The sequence below is a fragment of the Nilaparvata lugens genome, chromosome 9, assembly GCF_014356525.2.
Source record: "Nilaparvata lugens isolate BPH chromosome 9, ASM1435652v1, whole genome shotgun sequence".
In the NCBI taxonomy this organism is placed as follows: Eukaryota; Metazoa; Arthropoda; class Insecta; order Hemiptera; family Delphacidae; genus Nilaparvata; species Nilaparvata lugens.
In genome coordinates this window covers 21880203-21894672 of record NC_052512.1, presented here as the reverse complement: position 1 = coordinate 21894672, position 14470 = coordinate 21880203, and the positions used below count along the sequence as shown (strand labels likewise).

The window sequence follows — 14470 nt, the reverse complement described above, 5'->3', positions numbered from 1 at the left end:
ATCTTTCCATAAGCAACAGATGTTCTTTTGAATCTTCTCAAAAGCAACCTGTTACACCCGAAAAGTAGGGATGGGTATCGATACATCGATGTTTAGAAACATCGATGTTTCAACATCAAACATCGATGTTTTTAACATCGATGTTTACTGTTCGATGTTTTTCACTTATCGATGGTTTTACCTAGACATCGGTCATTCGATGTTTTTCCCAACAAAAAGAAATTTTTCAATCAGGCTCTCTGTATTTTTATGTGAGACTGTTGGATACTCTTGAAGATTTACGTAACTGTAGCCCTTGTCAAGGTTAGATACCCATTTAGAATTGAATAAGAGGTCGGATTTTTCGTTTCTTAGGAAGAAAGAGTTTTTCTTATTACAAGTGCTTTCCTCAACATACATTTAATACCAATAATTAATAATCTAGCTCTGGAATAGAGGTCCTCGTTTAGTATGGAGTGTAGATAGCCATAAAAAAACACCTCTATTCATTCTCATTTCCTAAATAAAACTATCAGGTATTGAATGAATACGATTATGAGTAACAAAGATTGCTAAAATTTAGCTTGGATGAAATCCCAAGACAGAATCTTCGAGGATATCCCGAGAGGTTTCTGACTCAACTATGAAGATGACAAATCTTGTGAACTATAATAAGTTGATGTATCTTTCTAGTCACAACCTGACTTCAATTATTTGAAAGACTGTTACTTGAATACCAAGTCTAAAATTGCTGTAATTCCAATTAGTAACAGTTAAAACATTGAAACAATAGCTCCAGATAAAATTGTAGTCACTTTAGGAGTTTTTTTTGTATTTTTAAGTATTTCGAGATTTGGACAAAAGAATAATACCGTCTTAATTTCTCTTATACTAAACAAATATTCAAATCTATGAAACAATATTTTAGATTATTGGATTTTCTTTTTTATATTCGATTAAATAGCAATCTCCGTTGATAACGTAGAGTCTGATTACCTACAACTACAAACAATTTATTAACTTTCAGTTTCGTTGCTGCCAATCAATAATATTCCTTTATTGTTAACTACTTTTTAAAAGCTCTGTCCCTTTCTTTTACATGTACATGAAAAAGGAAATTGATTTCACTATCTGAGTTACTCTAAGGATATAATAATAATCTTCCGTAAAATGTACGGCAACACGTCGATGTTTAAAAACATCGATGTTTACTGTTCGATGTTTCTCACTTATCGATGTTTAGGAGAAAAACATCGATGTTCAAAACATCGATGTTTTGTCTTTCGATACCCATCCCTACCGAAAAGATACACAAGGAGTTTTTTGGAGTTACGTGTTTTTAGCACAACACAAGTTTACAGTGCGGGTACTGTAGCTTTGCCTACCGGCTTATACTTGGAGATTTTCATTGGAAGCCTATCAGCTGACATTCGTTCAACATGCTCTTCCCATTGGTGATATGTTGCAACTCTCTCATTCATGAAGAATCTCTGTGTGTAGGGAGCTTCCTCCATCTAGGGATCTAGGGTTTATGAAGCCTAATGTTTTAGCAAAGCAGTAAAAATATTAACATAGAAAAACAATAGCGTAAGTAGATATCCCATGGTATAGGGCGTTTATGTCGCAACTTTTACTGTTATCTCAAGCCGATTACTGTTGATTATTGTCGAATTTTATTGTTTTGTTGGGGTGAGAGTGTATGAACGGCACAATATGAGAGACTACCAGTCTCACACAGCTTCACGGGAAAGAATTACATGAACTATCGGGTTGAGATAACAGTAAAAGTTGCGATACAAACGCCCTATACCATGGAATATCTACTTTACGCTATTGTTTCTCTATGATATTACCCCGCGAACCTCATCTTGCTATATACCGTTTCAAAGTCACGGAGGCAAAACTACGGTACGCGTAGATCTTGTTATGACATTTTCATACAGTTACCTTGAAAAGTGACGATTTCTGCACTGATTACAGAACGCAGATTCACTTTTCCGCTCTAGTGCGGGAAAAAATTTTTCTGCACTCCAGATTTGCAACATGGCAACACAAAATAGTTGGTGGCTTATATGGAGGATTAGTGCACGAAAACAAAAATTAAGTTGGTAAAAATGACTGTGGTTAGATTTAGATAAGAATCATTTCAATGGCTACCCTACATTTATGATAAAATCCCAATCTAGAAATCCAAAACAAGAATAATGTTCATCTAAATCATAATTAAATAATCATCATTTACGAATTCTCATCATTAAATAATAAATAATAGTTCTTTTCTATTGATAATATTATTATTTCAACTCCAAGAAATGAGAAAAGTAGCAAATATACATTATATAATTCGAATTTTGAGGTTAAATGATTACCGTTCGATATTCATATAAATAAAAAACATAACAATACTACAATAAATATTCTCTGTTGTCTATGTTATTTTTATAAATATTTTTCAGTTTACTTTGAGCATTTTTCTCGTTAATTTGAGCAAAAGTCTGAATTTCTGAATCGTGTTTCAGTAATTTTTAGCTGGATGAAACAAACTTAGGTACGATTCTTCCCGCTAGGTCGCGCGCTTGTCAGTTCAGCCATCTTGCATCTCGGTTCAGCCAACAAGCTGTTTGCGTGTATTTTGAATGTGAAGTTTTTGTTCCATCTGTATTTTTTCTGATTCTTGAATGAATAAAAATGAGAACTTTGGCTGAGAATTTTCAACTTCAATTGGATTATTAATTTTTAAATGAATTAAAGTTGATATTAATAACAGCATCACACACACACACACACAAACATTTGATGGATTTCAGCCATCATTTTACCCATAATCATTCAATCAACCACTTATCATATTCAATGGTAACTGTAGGAAAAAATAAATGTGAAATACGTGCGCAAAGTTCCTCTGCTGCACTCAAGAAACCATTCCGCCCTAGCCTACGGCTCGGGCGTGAACGTTTCTTTCGGTGCAGCAAACTGTCACTTTGCGCACTAGTTGCACAAATAACTATATTTGATTAACATTGGTGTTGTTATCCTTGATCATCATTCGATAAAGCATAGAGTGCTATCCTTTTCTTCCTCTACAACATAGTCAGATCGTTTTTCAACAATGTAGAAATATGAACATTCAATATCAATAATTTATTATGAAAATTTATAATTTGATCATTGAAAAATTGGATATATTTTCATGACGAATATAATATATAATAGATTATTATTTCAACAGGAATGAACAGTTGATATTTCATCAGATATATCAGTATCAGCAATAATATAATATTCTATAGAAATCTCAATATATTCTATAGAGAATCAGCAGCACTGTTCTCCTATCTTTCACCACCGCCATTATAACGTGTGCCTAACTATAACCTTGACTAGTTTTCATTCACTTGTCCCAATGACTAGGAGTAACTTGACATCACCAAACCCGTGATAGGTGTATTCCGAACCACTCACCTGAGCTCATCAGTGTCAGGCATCTTGGTGTAAGGCAGTATGGCCACAATTCGTTTCTTGTCATTGACTGGTTCAGGAGGGGCAACTGGATTGTCGAGACGCTCTGATTTGAGCAGATCCGAGCAACTGGTGTAGTAGGCTATCAGATCGGGAAGAGAATCGAATTGCCTGCCGCCTATGTAGAAGTCTCCACATACTGCTGTTATCCTGCAACAAAAACACTTACAAAATTTATTGACCGAGCGTAGTGAGGTCTAAGATTCAAGTCGACGGTTTGGCATTTCTCTTGATGTTTAAATGTTTATATGTTGCGCATTTATGGCGAAACGCGGTAATGGATTTTCATGAAATTTGACAGGTATGTTCCTTTTTTAATTGCGCGTCGACGTATATACAAGGTTTTTGGAAATTTTGCATTTCAAGGATAATATAAAAGGAAAAAGGTGCCTCCTTCATACGCCAATATTAGAGTAAAAATCAGACTATAGAATTATTCATCATAAATCAGCTGTCTAGTGAACTAAAATACTACCCATTCAAAAACATCGAACATCTTGAAAATGTATCTTTCCATTAACGTTAGTAGACAGTTGACTATAATACTACCCGTTCAAAAACATCGAACATCTTGAAAATAGTATCTTTCCATCAACGTTGTAGACAGTTGCAGCCAGACCTGATAACAGCGCTCACACTCACATTCCGGGACGACACGTCACGGTATGATATAGGACAGAAAGCTCTATGTTTATTTAGGATTTCTTCTAGACATTTTTAATTGATGAATTATTTATTAATTTTTGAGAAAACATAACAACAGGTCAATGTAACTAACTGAGCGCGAGGTCTACTGTTCACAGAACTACTAGTCATAAATCAGCTGACAAGTGATTACACAGATGTGTGGAGAAGCCAGTCTATTGCTGTATTTCCATAAGGTCTATAGTTTCAATCAGGTACTTGTGGATGAGAATACTGCGTGAGGTCTACTGTTCACAGAACTACTAGTTATAAACTTAATGACAACCACACAGCAGTTGTTTTCAACGTTTAACGTTTTATGGAATAGAATAGACTACAAAATGTTATTTGTATATCTAGAGTGAAAAATACAACTTTATCTCCCTGAGGAAAAGATTCTCGAGGCGATTCCGAGGGCAACAATTTCCCTGAGGGAGAAAAGGAATTTTTCACTCGTGATGTACACAACATTTTTCCTCCACCTAAATTTATAAAAACTGCAAATAAAATAATTTTAGAAACTTATGTGACCAGTAACAATGTTTTACAACATAGCCTAAGAAGTAAACAGCTGGCAGTAAGCTCAGTTCACTGCCGACAGCGCTATGCGCTATCTGTCGGCAAAAGTTGTAACAATGATGGCCGACTCATAACTACAACAGCTATGATGAAGTTCGCATTCCAAATTTGATTAGTATTTGTTCATGGGAAATATTCTTTGACTGGCATTTTGAATAACATTGAATATTAAAAAATATTTAGCCTATAAGTTTTATAGTATATCAATATGAAGCATGTAATTTTAGCATACAAACACATATTTCATATGTTGGTCAAATTTATGGTTGAGGTATTGAATTTAGTTGGCTTACTGACTTCTCTATATGCTTCCTCATCTGAGCTTGGACCTTCCAACCTATTTGCAATGTAAGTTTCTAAAATAGAGATGCTTCCCATGCTATTTCAAGAGTTTCAAGTTTTTAATATTAGACAGCTTTACATACGAGTTTTAATGAATTACATAATACTACAACAAACACTTCATTTTCAATAATTTGGTTCATACTCAAAATACAAGAAATCTAATTAACTTTGGTATTGCTCATCCCCGACTCCTACATAACTGCTTTAAAAATAACAGTAAATACATCTGTCATATATTGTATATAGAAACGTTTCCAATCATTTAAAACAGTCTGAGAATTACAGTATAAACACCTACAAGCAACATTTGAGTAGATGGTTATTAGAAATTGGCAGGGATGCTGCAGAGCAACTCTTTCAATGTATAAGTTCAATTTAAATGTTCTACAAATTCAAAGTAATGCAACTCATCAACTCTTTCATGTATAAGTTCAATTTAAATGTTCTACAAATTCAAAGTAATGCAAAAATTTACACACACATGCAATTAAATTAATAAATGAAATGAAAATAAATATATTATCTTGTAAAATAAATTAAACCAAGAAATAAATACAGGTGGATAAAATGAAGATAGAACATAATATGGATAATATAAATGTTCTTTCATTAACAGATAACTAGATAATTCAATGGCTGGAAGAGAAAAAGAAGACAAAGAAGGAAATTAGGGAGGGGGAAAGGGAAAAGTAGACAGAAGAAGAAGATGAAGGGGAATAAAAATATGGATATGTTATGAATATAGGACTAGTGTGGATAATTTGAAATTGTGAGTATTACGTTTGTGGAGTGAATATTATTGATGTTGTGTAATTTTTCCATAATTGAAGAGACTTGCGAAATAATTGTCAAAAAATTCACTTTATTTAAAAAAAAATATTATTTCACAGCTGATGATGTGTGAGCACACAAATGAAAGCATGCTTCTCTGAAATAATAGTTTTTATTAAAATAAAGTGGATTTTTTGACAATTTTCTCAAGTCTCTTCAATTGTATTAGTTTGATGAGAAACTTTAATGTTTTTCATTAATAATGCTGACAGTTTAAAGTGAAAAATACTATTGGGAAATAGGAGAAAGAGATAAGAAGAATAAGCAGTAGAAGAAGAAGGCAAAGGAGAATTCGTACTTCTGTGTCAACACTTCCATAAGACTATACAATCATTAGTGAATAAAACGACTAGATATTGTCAAACCACAGATTTACCAAAAATCAAGATACCAGTTCCGGTTGTTACGCCATTATCGATCTCAGGTAAACGACCTTGATGAGAACTACTCATAAAATACTATTATTAGCAGATTCTCCTTAGTTTTTGTAGTACTTACAATCGAGCGGAGGCCTATAACGGCCAGCAAAGCGAGCTTCCGCCTACCACTTCTTCAAATTTATATTTTTTTGCAGATGAAACAAAAATAGCCTTCACAAACGCGAGTAAAGGATCTTATAAAATTGATATATTCAAATAAAACCAGAGTAGCTTTTACAAAGACGAGAAAAGCGAGTCTTCTCCCTGTTATTAAGTTGATATCTTCAAACTAGTAGTTCTGTGAACAGTAGACCTTGCGCAGTTATAAACCACAACCTCCTCTGTCCATCAGAGTAAATTCTGTCCTGTCGTGTCGGCGAGATATCGGTGTGAAAACGACTAATGGTTGTTGTGGTTGGTGTATCAAAAGTGCTAATCTCCTTCAAGACATACTGGCAACAGGTCAGCCCGAGTTGAAAGCAGAGAAAGGTCGAGAGAAAATACTTTCAGTTATTAATTGCCAGCGTCATTGCATGCAACTATCAGTCCACACAACAGCTGATTTTTCACCAAGTTAAGCATGCAATTAATAATCCACTCATTTGATTTATGATGAATAATTCTATACCGGTAGTGTGATTTTTAAGGTAATATTGGCGTTTGAAGGAGACTCCTTTTTTGTATTAGTTATGCATGCGTCATTGCATGCAATTAATAATCCACTCGACATTTGATTTATAATGAATAATTCTATAGTCTGATTTTTACGGTAATATTGGCTTTTGAAGGAGACACCTCTTCCTTTTGTATTATACTTGAAAAATACACGTCGACGCGCCTTGTTTTGAAGTACTTGTATATAAAATTTTATCCAAATCGGACAATAACTGCGACTGTAACTGCAGTACAAACAAACAGACAAAAGCCGATCGAGTCGGAACAAAGACCTCAGCTTCGCTTCGGTCAATTAAACCATAACGTAACCTTCATAAAGGCGAGCAAAGAGATCTTTTTCCAAATTGATACTACAATGAAGCTGTTTTTATTTTATGAATGACTCGTTTACTGAGTTTGCATGCATTGGAAACTCACCTGAAATGGTTGATGCCCGTGCGTCCCAAGTAAGACAGCACATATGAGCCGGGTTTTCTGTCGCTCTCCCTCACTAGGTAACTGCCCATATCCCCGGCAGACCACAGTCTCTCTTCCGCCGTACATCTGTCCAATCGCCCATGGTACCACCTGCAATCAATCAATAAATCAATCAACTAGACACCCGACAGTCCAAACAAACTAAATTGTTTGGGTAGGCCTACTCATTAATGAATACTAACTGTCAAGGTCTGTAATCTCTCTGAGGGAGTAGAATTCCCGCACAAGAGCGAAGGGGTATAAAACAGAATTTAACCCTGAGTTTCTAATTACACATCTTGTTATGTTGAAGCTAAAATGGTTGCGTTCAAAGCCACTGATCGGTGAGTAAACGATGAGACCGGTGAGTGAACGTGGCTCAAAGACCAAGACGCATAGACACACATGAAGCGTTAGTAGCCTATACTTGGAATTTGAAATCGGCAATTGAGAGGACAACCTGGAAGATTATTACATACTAAAGATCTTTAAGAGAAGATTTTTTTAATCTATAATATAACAAAAACATATTATATAATATCTCGCGCTAAATCACCTCAATGGTAGCCTTTAATTTCAAGTAAGAGCTAGCATTGGGAAGGCATAGGCATTGTGGGTTTATACATCTTCAAGGTCTTTGGTCTAACTGATAATAAAAAGAAGTAGGCCTACGTCATATCTGGTTCGTTCACTGATCAGTTCATCATACTTTTCCACCGGTGGAAAAATACGTAAACAGAGTAGCTGAACGTGAACAGACATGGCTGAATACGAGGTTGTTTACAATTATAATGGACTCCGTTATAATGTATTTGGGAGCACAGAAGTGCATGATTACAAATTTCAATAACATTTAAAATATTATCCAAAGCATTTAAACAACTGCAATCACTTTATGGTTTCTCATTTCAATTGATTATACAATGAGATAGGTTAGGTTCTAGTTTTGTTTACAGATAAAAGCAGAAGACGAAACATCTGTCAGTCATGACTCATGAGCAACCGTTCAGCCACAGAATAGGCCTACATACAGAATGGAAGGTATCAATCTAACCAAGACTTGAGTGCACCAAGACCTCGACACATGACTGCATCATCTTGTTGGAAATTAAAACTACCGCTATATTAAACAATGCTACACATTCTTTCAAGATGGCGGATTATGGCGTCAGGATACTAGCCGATTTTCCATTCTGTGGTTCATCTGTGATCACTAATCTTTGATCAGGTTTTTTACTGAACGTAAAAAAAAACACGATGGAATTGATCAGTGGCTTTGAACGCAACCAATAATAACAGCAGATTGATGACTCAATATGGCAATTTTGCAATGCACCATGGGATCGTGTCTTGAACTGTTTCTATAGACCTTGCTCAATAGAAGGCAGTTGTGAGGCACAGAATCGACATAGCTGTTACCTACCTTCTCCACTGCCATTATAGCATGGACCTCACTATACATAATTATATAATAACCATTGTGCGTAAGATTTTCATCAGCTGAAGCTTTGCTTACAATAATGTATAAAGAGAATTGTCTTTTTTCGTTAGGGGTACTCTTGGATATAAATAAAAATAGAAATCTAAAGCCTAGTTTATACGATGCCAATTGGCGAGACAATTGTCATAAGGCAACTGACTGGCATGAAATTATTGTCTTCCTATAAACACTTCAGGCCAATTGTCTTGCTAACTGTCCCAAAATTCAACTGTCTCCGGGAGTAGACTATGGACAGTCAATTGGGCCCAGCGAGCCCCCCACCACTCGGAATCTCAGTTGTCGCGACAATTGGCGCCGTGTGAACGGAGTAGGACAGTAGCGCTATCTTGTTTTTGCCAGTTCAGCTGTTCAGTCACAACATATGACAAGAACTCGGACATGTTTAGCTGTCAACTGACGTGCCAATAGTTGGCCGTGTATAAACATCTTCTCGTTTAACTAGCCTGGCCTCCGACAATCCGCAACCACGTGATGACAATTGTCCAAAGACAACTGTCTCGCCAATTGGCGATGTGTAAACTAGGCTTAAAGCTGCGTTTCATCAGCACAGGGAAATCTCGAGAGAATATTAAAGAGACAAAAGAGGGCAGTGCGAATCCTACTAAGAGAAAACTACATAGAACACTGTAAACCACTCTTTAAGCAGACAGGTATCCTCACAGTAATCTCGATATACATCCTGGAATCCATCATCATCCTAGTGGTAAACCAAAGTCCGGCTTTAAGACGAGATAAGCACAGTTATAGAACACGCAACGTGGATGACATAAGCCTCCCCCAGCATCGACTCTTAAAAGTAAATCTCCAGCCTATTCGGGGGCATATCTGTTTAACCTGCTTCCTGGCAACATAAAATCCCTAGTGAATGGCAACACCTTCATAACAAGCCTAAAACAATACCTGATGGACAGACCATACTATAGCATTACAGAATTCATTGATGACCACACCTTCTCACACCTGAAAAAGGTGAACACCGACACCCCCACGATGGGACGAAAAAGACGATTCCCCGGTCAAGCAGACTGCGGAGAAAACAAAAGAAGTAACAAGTAAGTAAGTAACAATGCCGACTTTTGTGTATTATTTTTAGATATTAGTGCCTGGATGTGTCTCGAAACCTTACGTGGAAATTTCTACCCATTTTTCCGATATAAATTAGTCTATTTGCAGTAAAACTAACATGAACTTATTGTATCAAGTTAAGAATCAATAACAGTGTTCACTTACGGAGAATTGTTCTTTTGAAGCTTTATATACGAGCTATTCTTTTCTGAACACATTTCTCATCACTTGACTATAGTTAGATGGCGTAATAACTCACTTAGGCTGCTAAAACATATATTTTCCTCCCATGTGCACAGAATCACTTAGACGTTACTGTTCTCTAACATAAACAGTAACTCATCTACCCTATACAACTCGATAAAGAGGATTCTAGAACTCGATATCAGTTGTAAAGGCCATAACATTGTGAAACATTTTCAATCAGTCAGTTTCCAAGGTTGGTAAAAATTCAGACAATCAAAATCTATATTAATAAACGGTATTAATTTTTACATTTGACACTGTAGTCACCAATTCAATATTCCAAAGCACTTAACAACCAAATGCTAGCTAAAACAAGACTTGAGAATGGAAATACATCAGCTTATATTCTGTAGACTACTGCACCGTTTATTCAGTTATAGGCTATTGCAAAAAGCTCTATTTATCCTAATCCTCGAGTAACGTGAAACGTAGACTGTGCATATAGCCGAAAAATGGAACACATAATGATAGAGACCATAGCTTCATTTAACTGAAGATCAGACTATAAAAATATATTTGTAGATTTACAGGATACTAAGTTTGAGAGCAAGAGAATCGGCCACTAATGGAAGTATTAAAAAAGATTAGCCTACTAATGCTATCTAAACTGAGATTCGATATAAAGATAAGAATAAAATCATCAGTTTAGTAGTGATTACTTTGATATCCAACAATTGAAAAATAATTTAAGGAATAAATTCAAGCTGCGCTGAAACTAGAAAACAGAGCACACTACCGTAATTCAAAGAACATAGCTTACTGACAAATCTAGAAACGACACTGGAGATAACTTTTGTCTATATTTAAACCAATCTACCGGAATAGATGATAAGGAACTGAGGTCAAAAATACATAGCTTATAACTAACAACTAAAATGACCATTCGTTCTTATCGCAAAGTTACATGATGGGAGTTTGTATGTGTAAGTTGCCTAGAAGATTGTGCTTTGTTTTAAATTGGAATAAAACATAAAGCTGGTAGTAGAAGATAAGGTTTGGAAATTGGCCAAATTATGAGTCATACGTTTAAAATTGTTTTGTTGATGTTTAAGAAGTCAAAACATTTTAACGAACGAACAAAACATTACAGTTGAATCTCGGCGTGTAGTACGGTACGTACTTATAAGCTATAACATAATAAGTAATTCTAAATAATTGAATTGTTTGAATTCTATATTGATAGTTGTATATTCTATTGTTAATTTTAAGGAATTAAATTACTTAAAAACTTGAATTGATCAATAAATGATTTAAACTTACTGCGTTTCCGGTGGGGCAGCCACATTATTCGTGTTTGTACTGTCCGGTTCATCCTGATCGCCTAAAAATGAATCAAATTCATCGTTCAAATTATTTGTGTCAGCTCCTTCATCGCTTCCAGTACTTGGAGAGCCATGAATTTGTTTTTCTTTCGCTAAAACCATTCCAGTACCTCTTATAAACTCGGCCATGTTTGTTGTTTTGAGTCATTGATAGAGTTGAGCTTAGAGCAGTTATAGAATAGACACGGCCCATTGTATATTCATATTGAAAGTCGATGAAGCCAACATCTACTGCGAAATCCTCCAATCTTGACGTCACGCAACGCCAAGCTAGAAACTTGAGCTTTTACATTAGAGTTGTCATTCAAAGTTTTTAACAAATTATGGCAATATGTTAAGATTACAGCAAAATTGGGGGGGCATGGCGCAATTTTCGCCATCAACATTTTTGAGGGGGGGTACGATTTTTTTTACATTTTATGTCAACATTTTGAATGGGGTCGCGGAATTGGAAATATCTGGAACTCAAAATGTCAATGTTAAATGTCCTATGCTTGAAAACTGTTGCTGGGTGGAACTCCGAAAATTTGTCAGACAGTGGAATTGGAATATCCGGAACTCGAAATATGTTGCTAGGCGGAATTGGGAGTATCTGGAACTCGAATTATTTGTTTGTCAGATGGCAGAATTGGAAATATATGGAACTCGGAATATCAGTGCCAAAGTGGGAGTACTGGTAATGTGTTTGTTATTGAGAAATGGTTCAAGTCTGACTTATTTTCTGGAATGATATGGACTAATTAGCCCACTTAGGGTGATTCATAGCTCATTATATATTAATTTTGAATGGAAATATTGGACTTGAACTTTAAACAGTAGAAACAACTTGGCTGATCTTTTTGGACTTGTTTTTCATTATCAAAATTTGGGAATAGAATACTTTTGGACCTGGTCTGTCGTTCTTTTTCAATTATATTCATTATATTCGATATATTTATACGTATTATGCAAGCTTTCAAAACTCTGTTATCTGTTTTAACAAACAAGACTGACGACTGTTGATGTGTTGTTGAATTTATTTTAGGTTAACTATGGAACCCTTCATTTGTTTTGCGATAAATTTGTTAATAATAATAATAAACTTTCTGTCCATAAAGTGACCATGCAGGGCATGCTCACAAGAGACAAGTCAGGAGAAAACATAAAAGCCAAAAAGGCAAAACCAGCAGCGGACATCACAGCGCCAAAAAAGTCAAAAATATCTACTCACCAGTGCACTGTCACATTCAAGAATTCGTTAAGTGAGTAGAAAGGATTCTCCTGCAGGAAGTGCTTCAACCTTCGCTTTAGGGCAGCCACAGGTAGACTCCTCACTGAAATGGGCAGCTTATTTATAATCTTTCCCGGCAGGTAGACCACACTGGATTGCGTCCTCCCCAACCTGCAGTATGGGAGATCCAGCCATAATCTGTTACGAGTGCCGTACTCATGGGAGTCTCCCCTGACAGGCTGGACCTCCAGGTCACCAAATGCATTCACAGCAGATCTGAAAATATAAAGGCCATAAACAGTTAGAAGACCCTCTTGTATAAACAGTTGGCGGCAATGGGCAAGGTGTTCAGCATTGCATAAGATTCTAAGTGCCCTCTTCTGCAAAAGCAGGACCCTCCTCACATGGGTGGAACTGCCCCAAAGTGTGATACCATAAGCCATCACACTCTGGAAGAAAGCAAAATAGCACATCTGTAGATAGGCCGCGGGAACGCACCTCTTCAGACCCTTCAGTAGGAACAGGATCCTGCTCAGCCTGCAACAGACACCTTGAATATGCTCCTCCCAGGAAAGTCTCCTATCCAACATAAAACCCAGGAGCTTTACTGGAGGACAATCGTGCTGCTTACCATTCTTGAGGCTGAAAACAATCGTCTGTGTCTTTTCTGCATTTAGGAGAAACCTGTTTGCAGAGAACCAGTCAGCCGCCATCTCCATGGAGGCCTGCATTAGTGTGCTCACATCATCCAGACTCCTGCCAACATCCAGGAGGGAGGTGTCATCTGCATAACACACCACCATTCTGTCCCTAGAAAGAGCTACATCATTGATCATGAGCAAGAAAAGCAGAGGACCCAGAATTGAGCCCTGCGGCACTCCACAATCCACACACCTCACCCGTGACAGGGCCCCGTTTGCCAAAACGGCCTGCCTGCGGCCCTCCAGGTAGGAATGGAGAAGCTGCAAGGGACCACCAGTAATACCATACATGGAAAGCTTTGTTAGTAAAATCTCATGGTTGAGGGTATCAAAAGCCTTGCTGAGATCACAGAGGGTCAACCCAGCAAGGTCACCGCTCTCAAAGCTTTCAAAAATTTTTCTAACAATTAAATCTACAGCCCCATCAGCCGACCTCCCCGACCTGAAACCAAACTGGGTGGCGGCAAACAGACCGTTCAGCTCACAGAACTCATACAATTGGCTAGCCATAACAATTTCCAGAATCTTACTTAGTATAGGCAATATTGAGATGGGCCTATAATTATTGGGGTCCATTTTGCAACCCTTTTTGAGAATTGGCACAACTTTTGCCAGTTTCAGCTCCTCAGGAAAAATATTCTGAGCCAGACACTCGTTTATACACTGAGTCAAGGGAACTAGAATAAGCTTAATTATACCTTTTAAAAACCTACTGGACATAAAGTAAATGAATCACTTATTTATGAAAGGCCTCTTGTCACTTAAAGTCAATTTTTCAGCAGCTAAAAAAATGTCTCTTATATTAATCCATTGTTGATAATTCCAGTTTTTTCAATTCCAATTATTATTTCAATCACATTCACATACATATATTCTGCTCACAAAATGTCAAATCAGTTTCTCACATAATTATTAACAATATAAAATACTGACATGAG

General features: G+C 36.4%; 1 protein-coding gene across 2 annotated transcripts in view; it reads right to left on the bottom strand.

Moving 5' to 3' along the window:
• Nucleotides 1-11779, bottom strand: part of LOC111057429 (ras GTPase-activating protein 1) — a 101558-nt gene extending 89779 nt beyond the window's left edge. The window contains exons 1-3 of one of the 2 annotated variants that reach the window (XM_039435631.1): nt 11560-11779; nt 7449-7598; nt 3442-3648 (exon numbers count right to left, since the gene is read on the bottom strand). In XM_039435631.1, the coding sequence (XP_039291565.1) occupies nt 3442-3648; nt 7449-7598; nt 11560-11750 (548 nt within the window). In that variant the 5' untranslated portion in view covers nt 11751-11779. Of the gene's footprint in view, nt 1-3441; nt 3649-7448; nt 7599-10218; nt 10290-11559 lie in introns of those variants that run through there. The other variant, XM_039435632.1, reaches the window with a different exon arrangement.
• Nucleotides 11780-14470: the final 2691 nt, after the last annotated feature.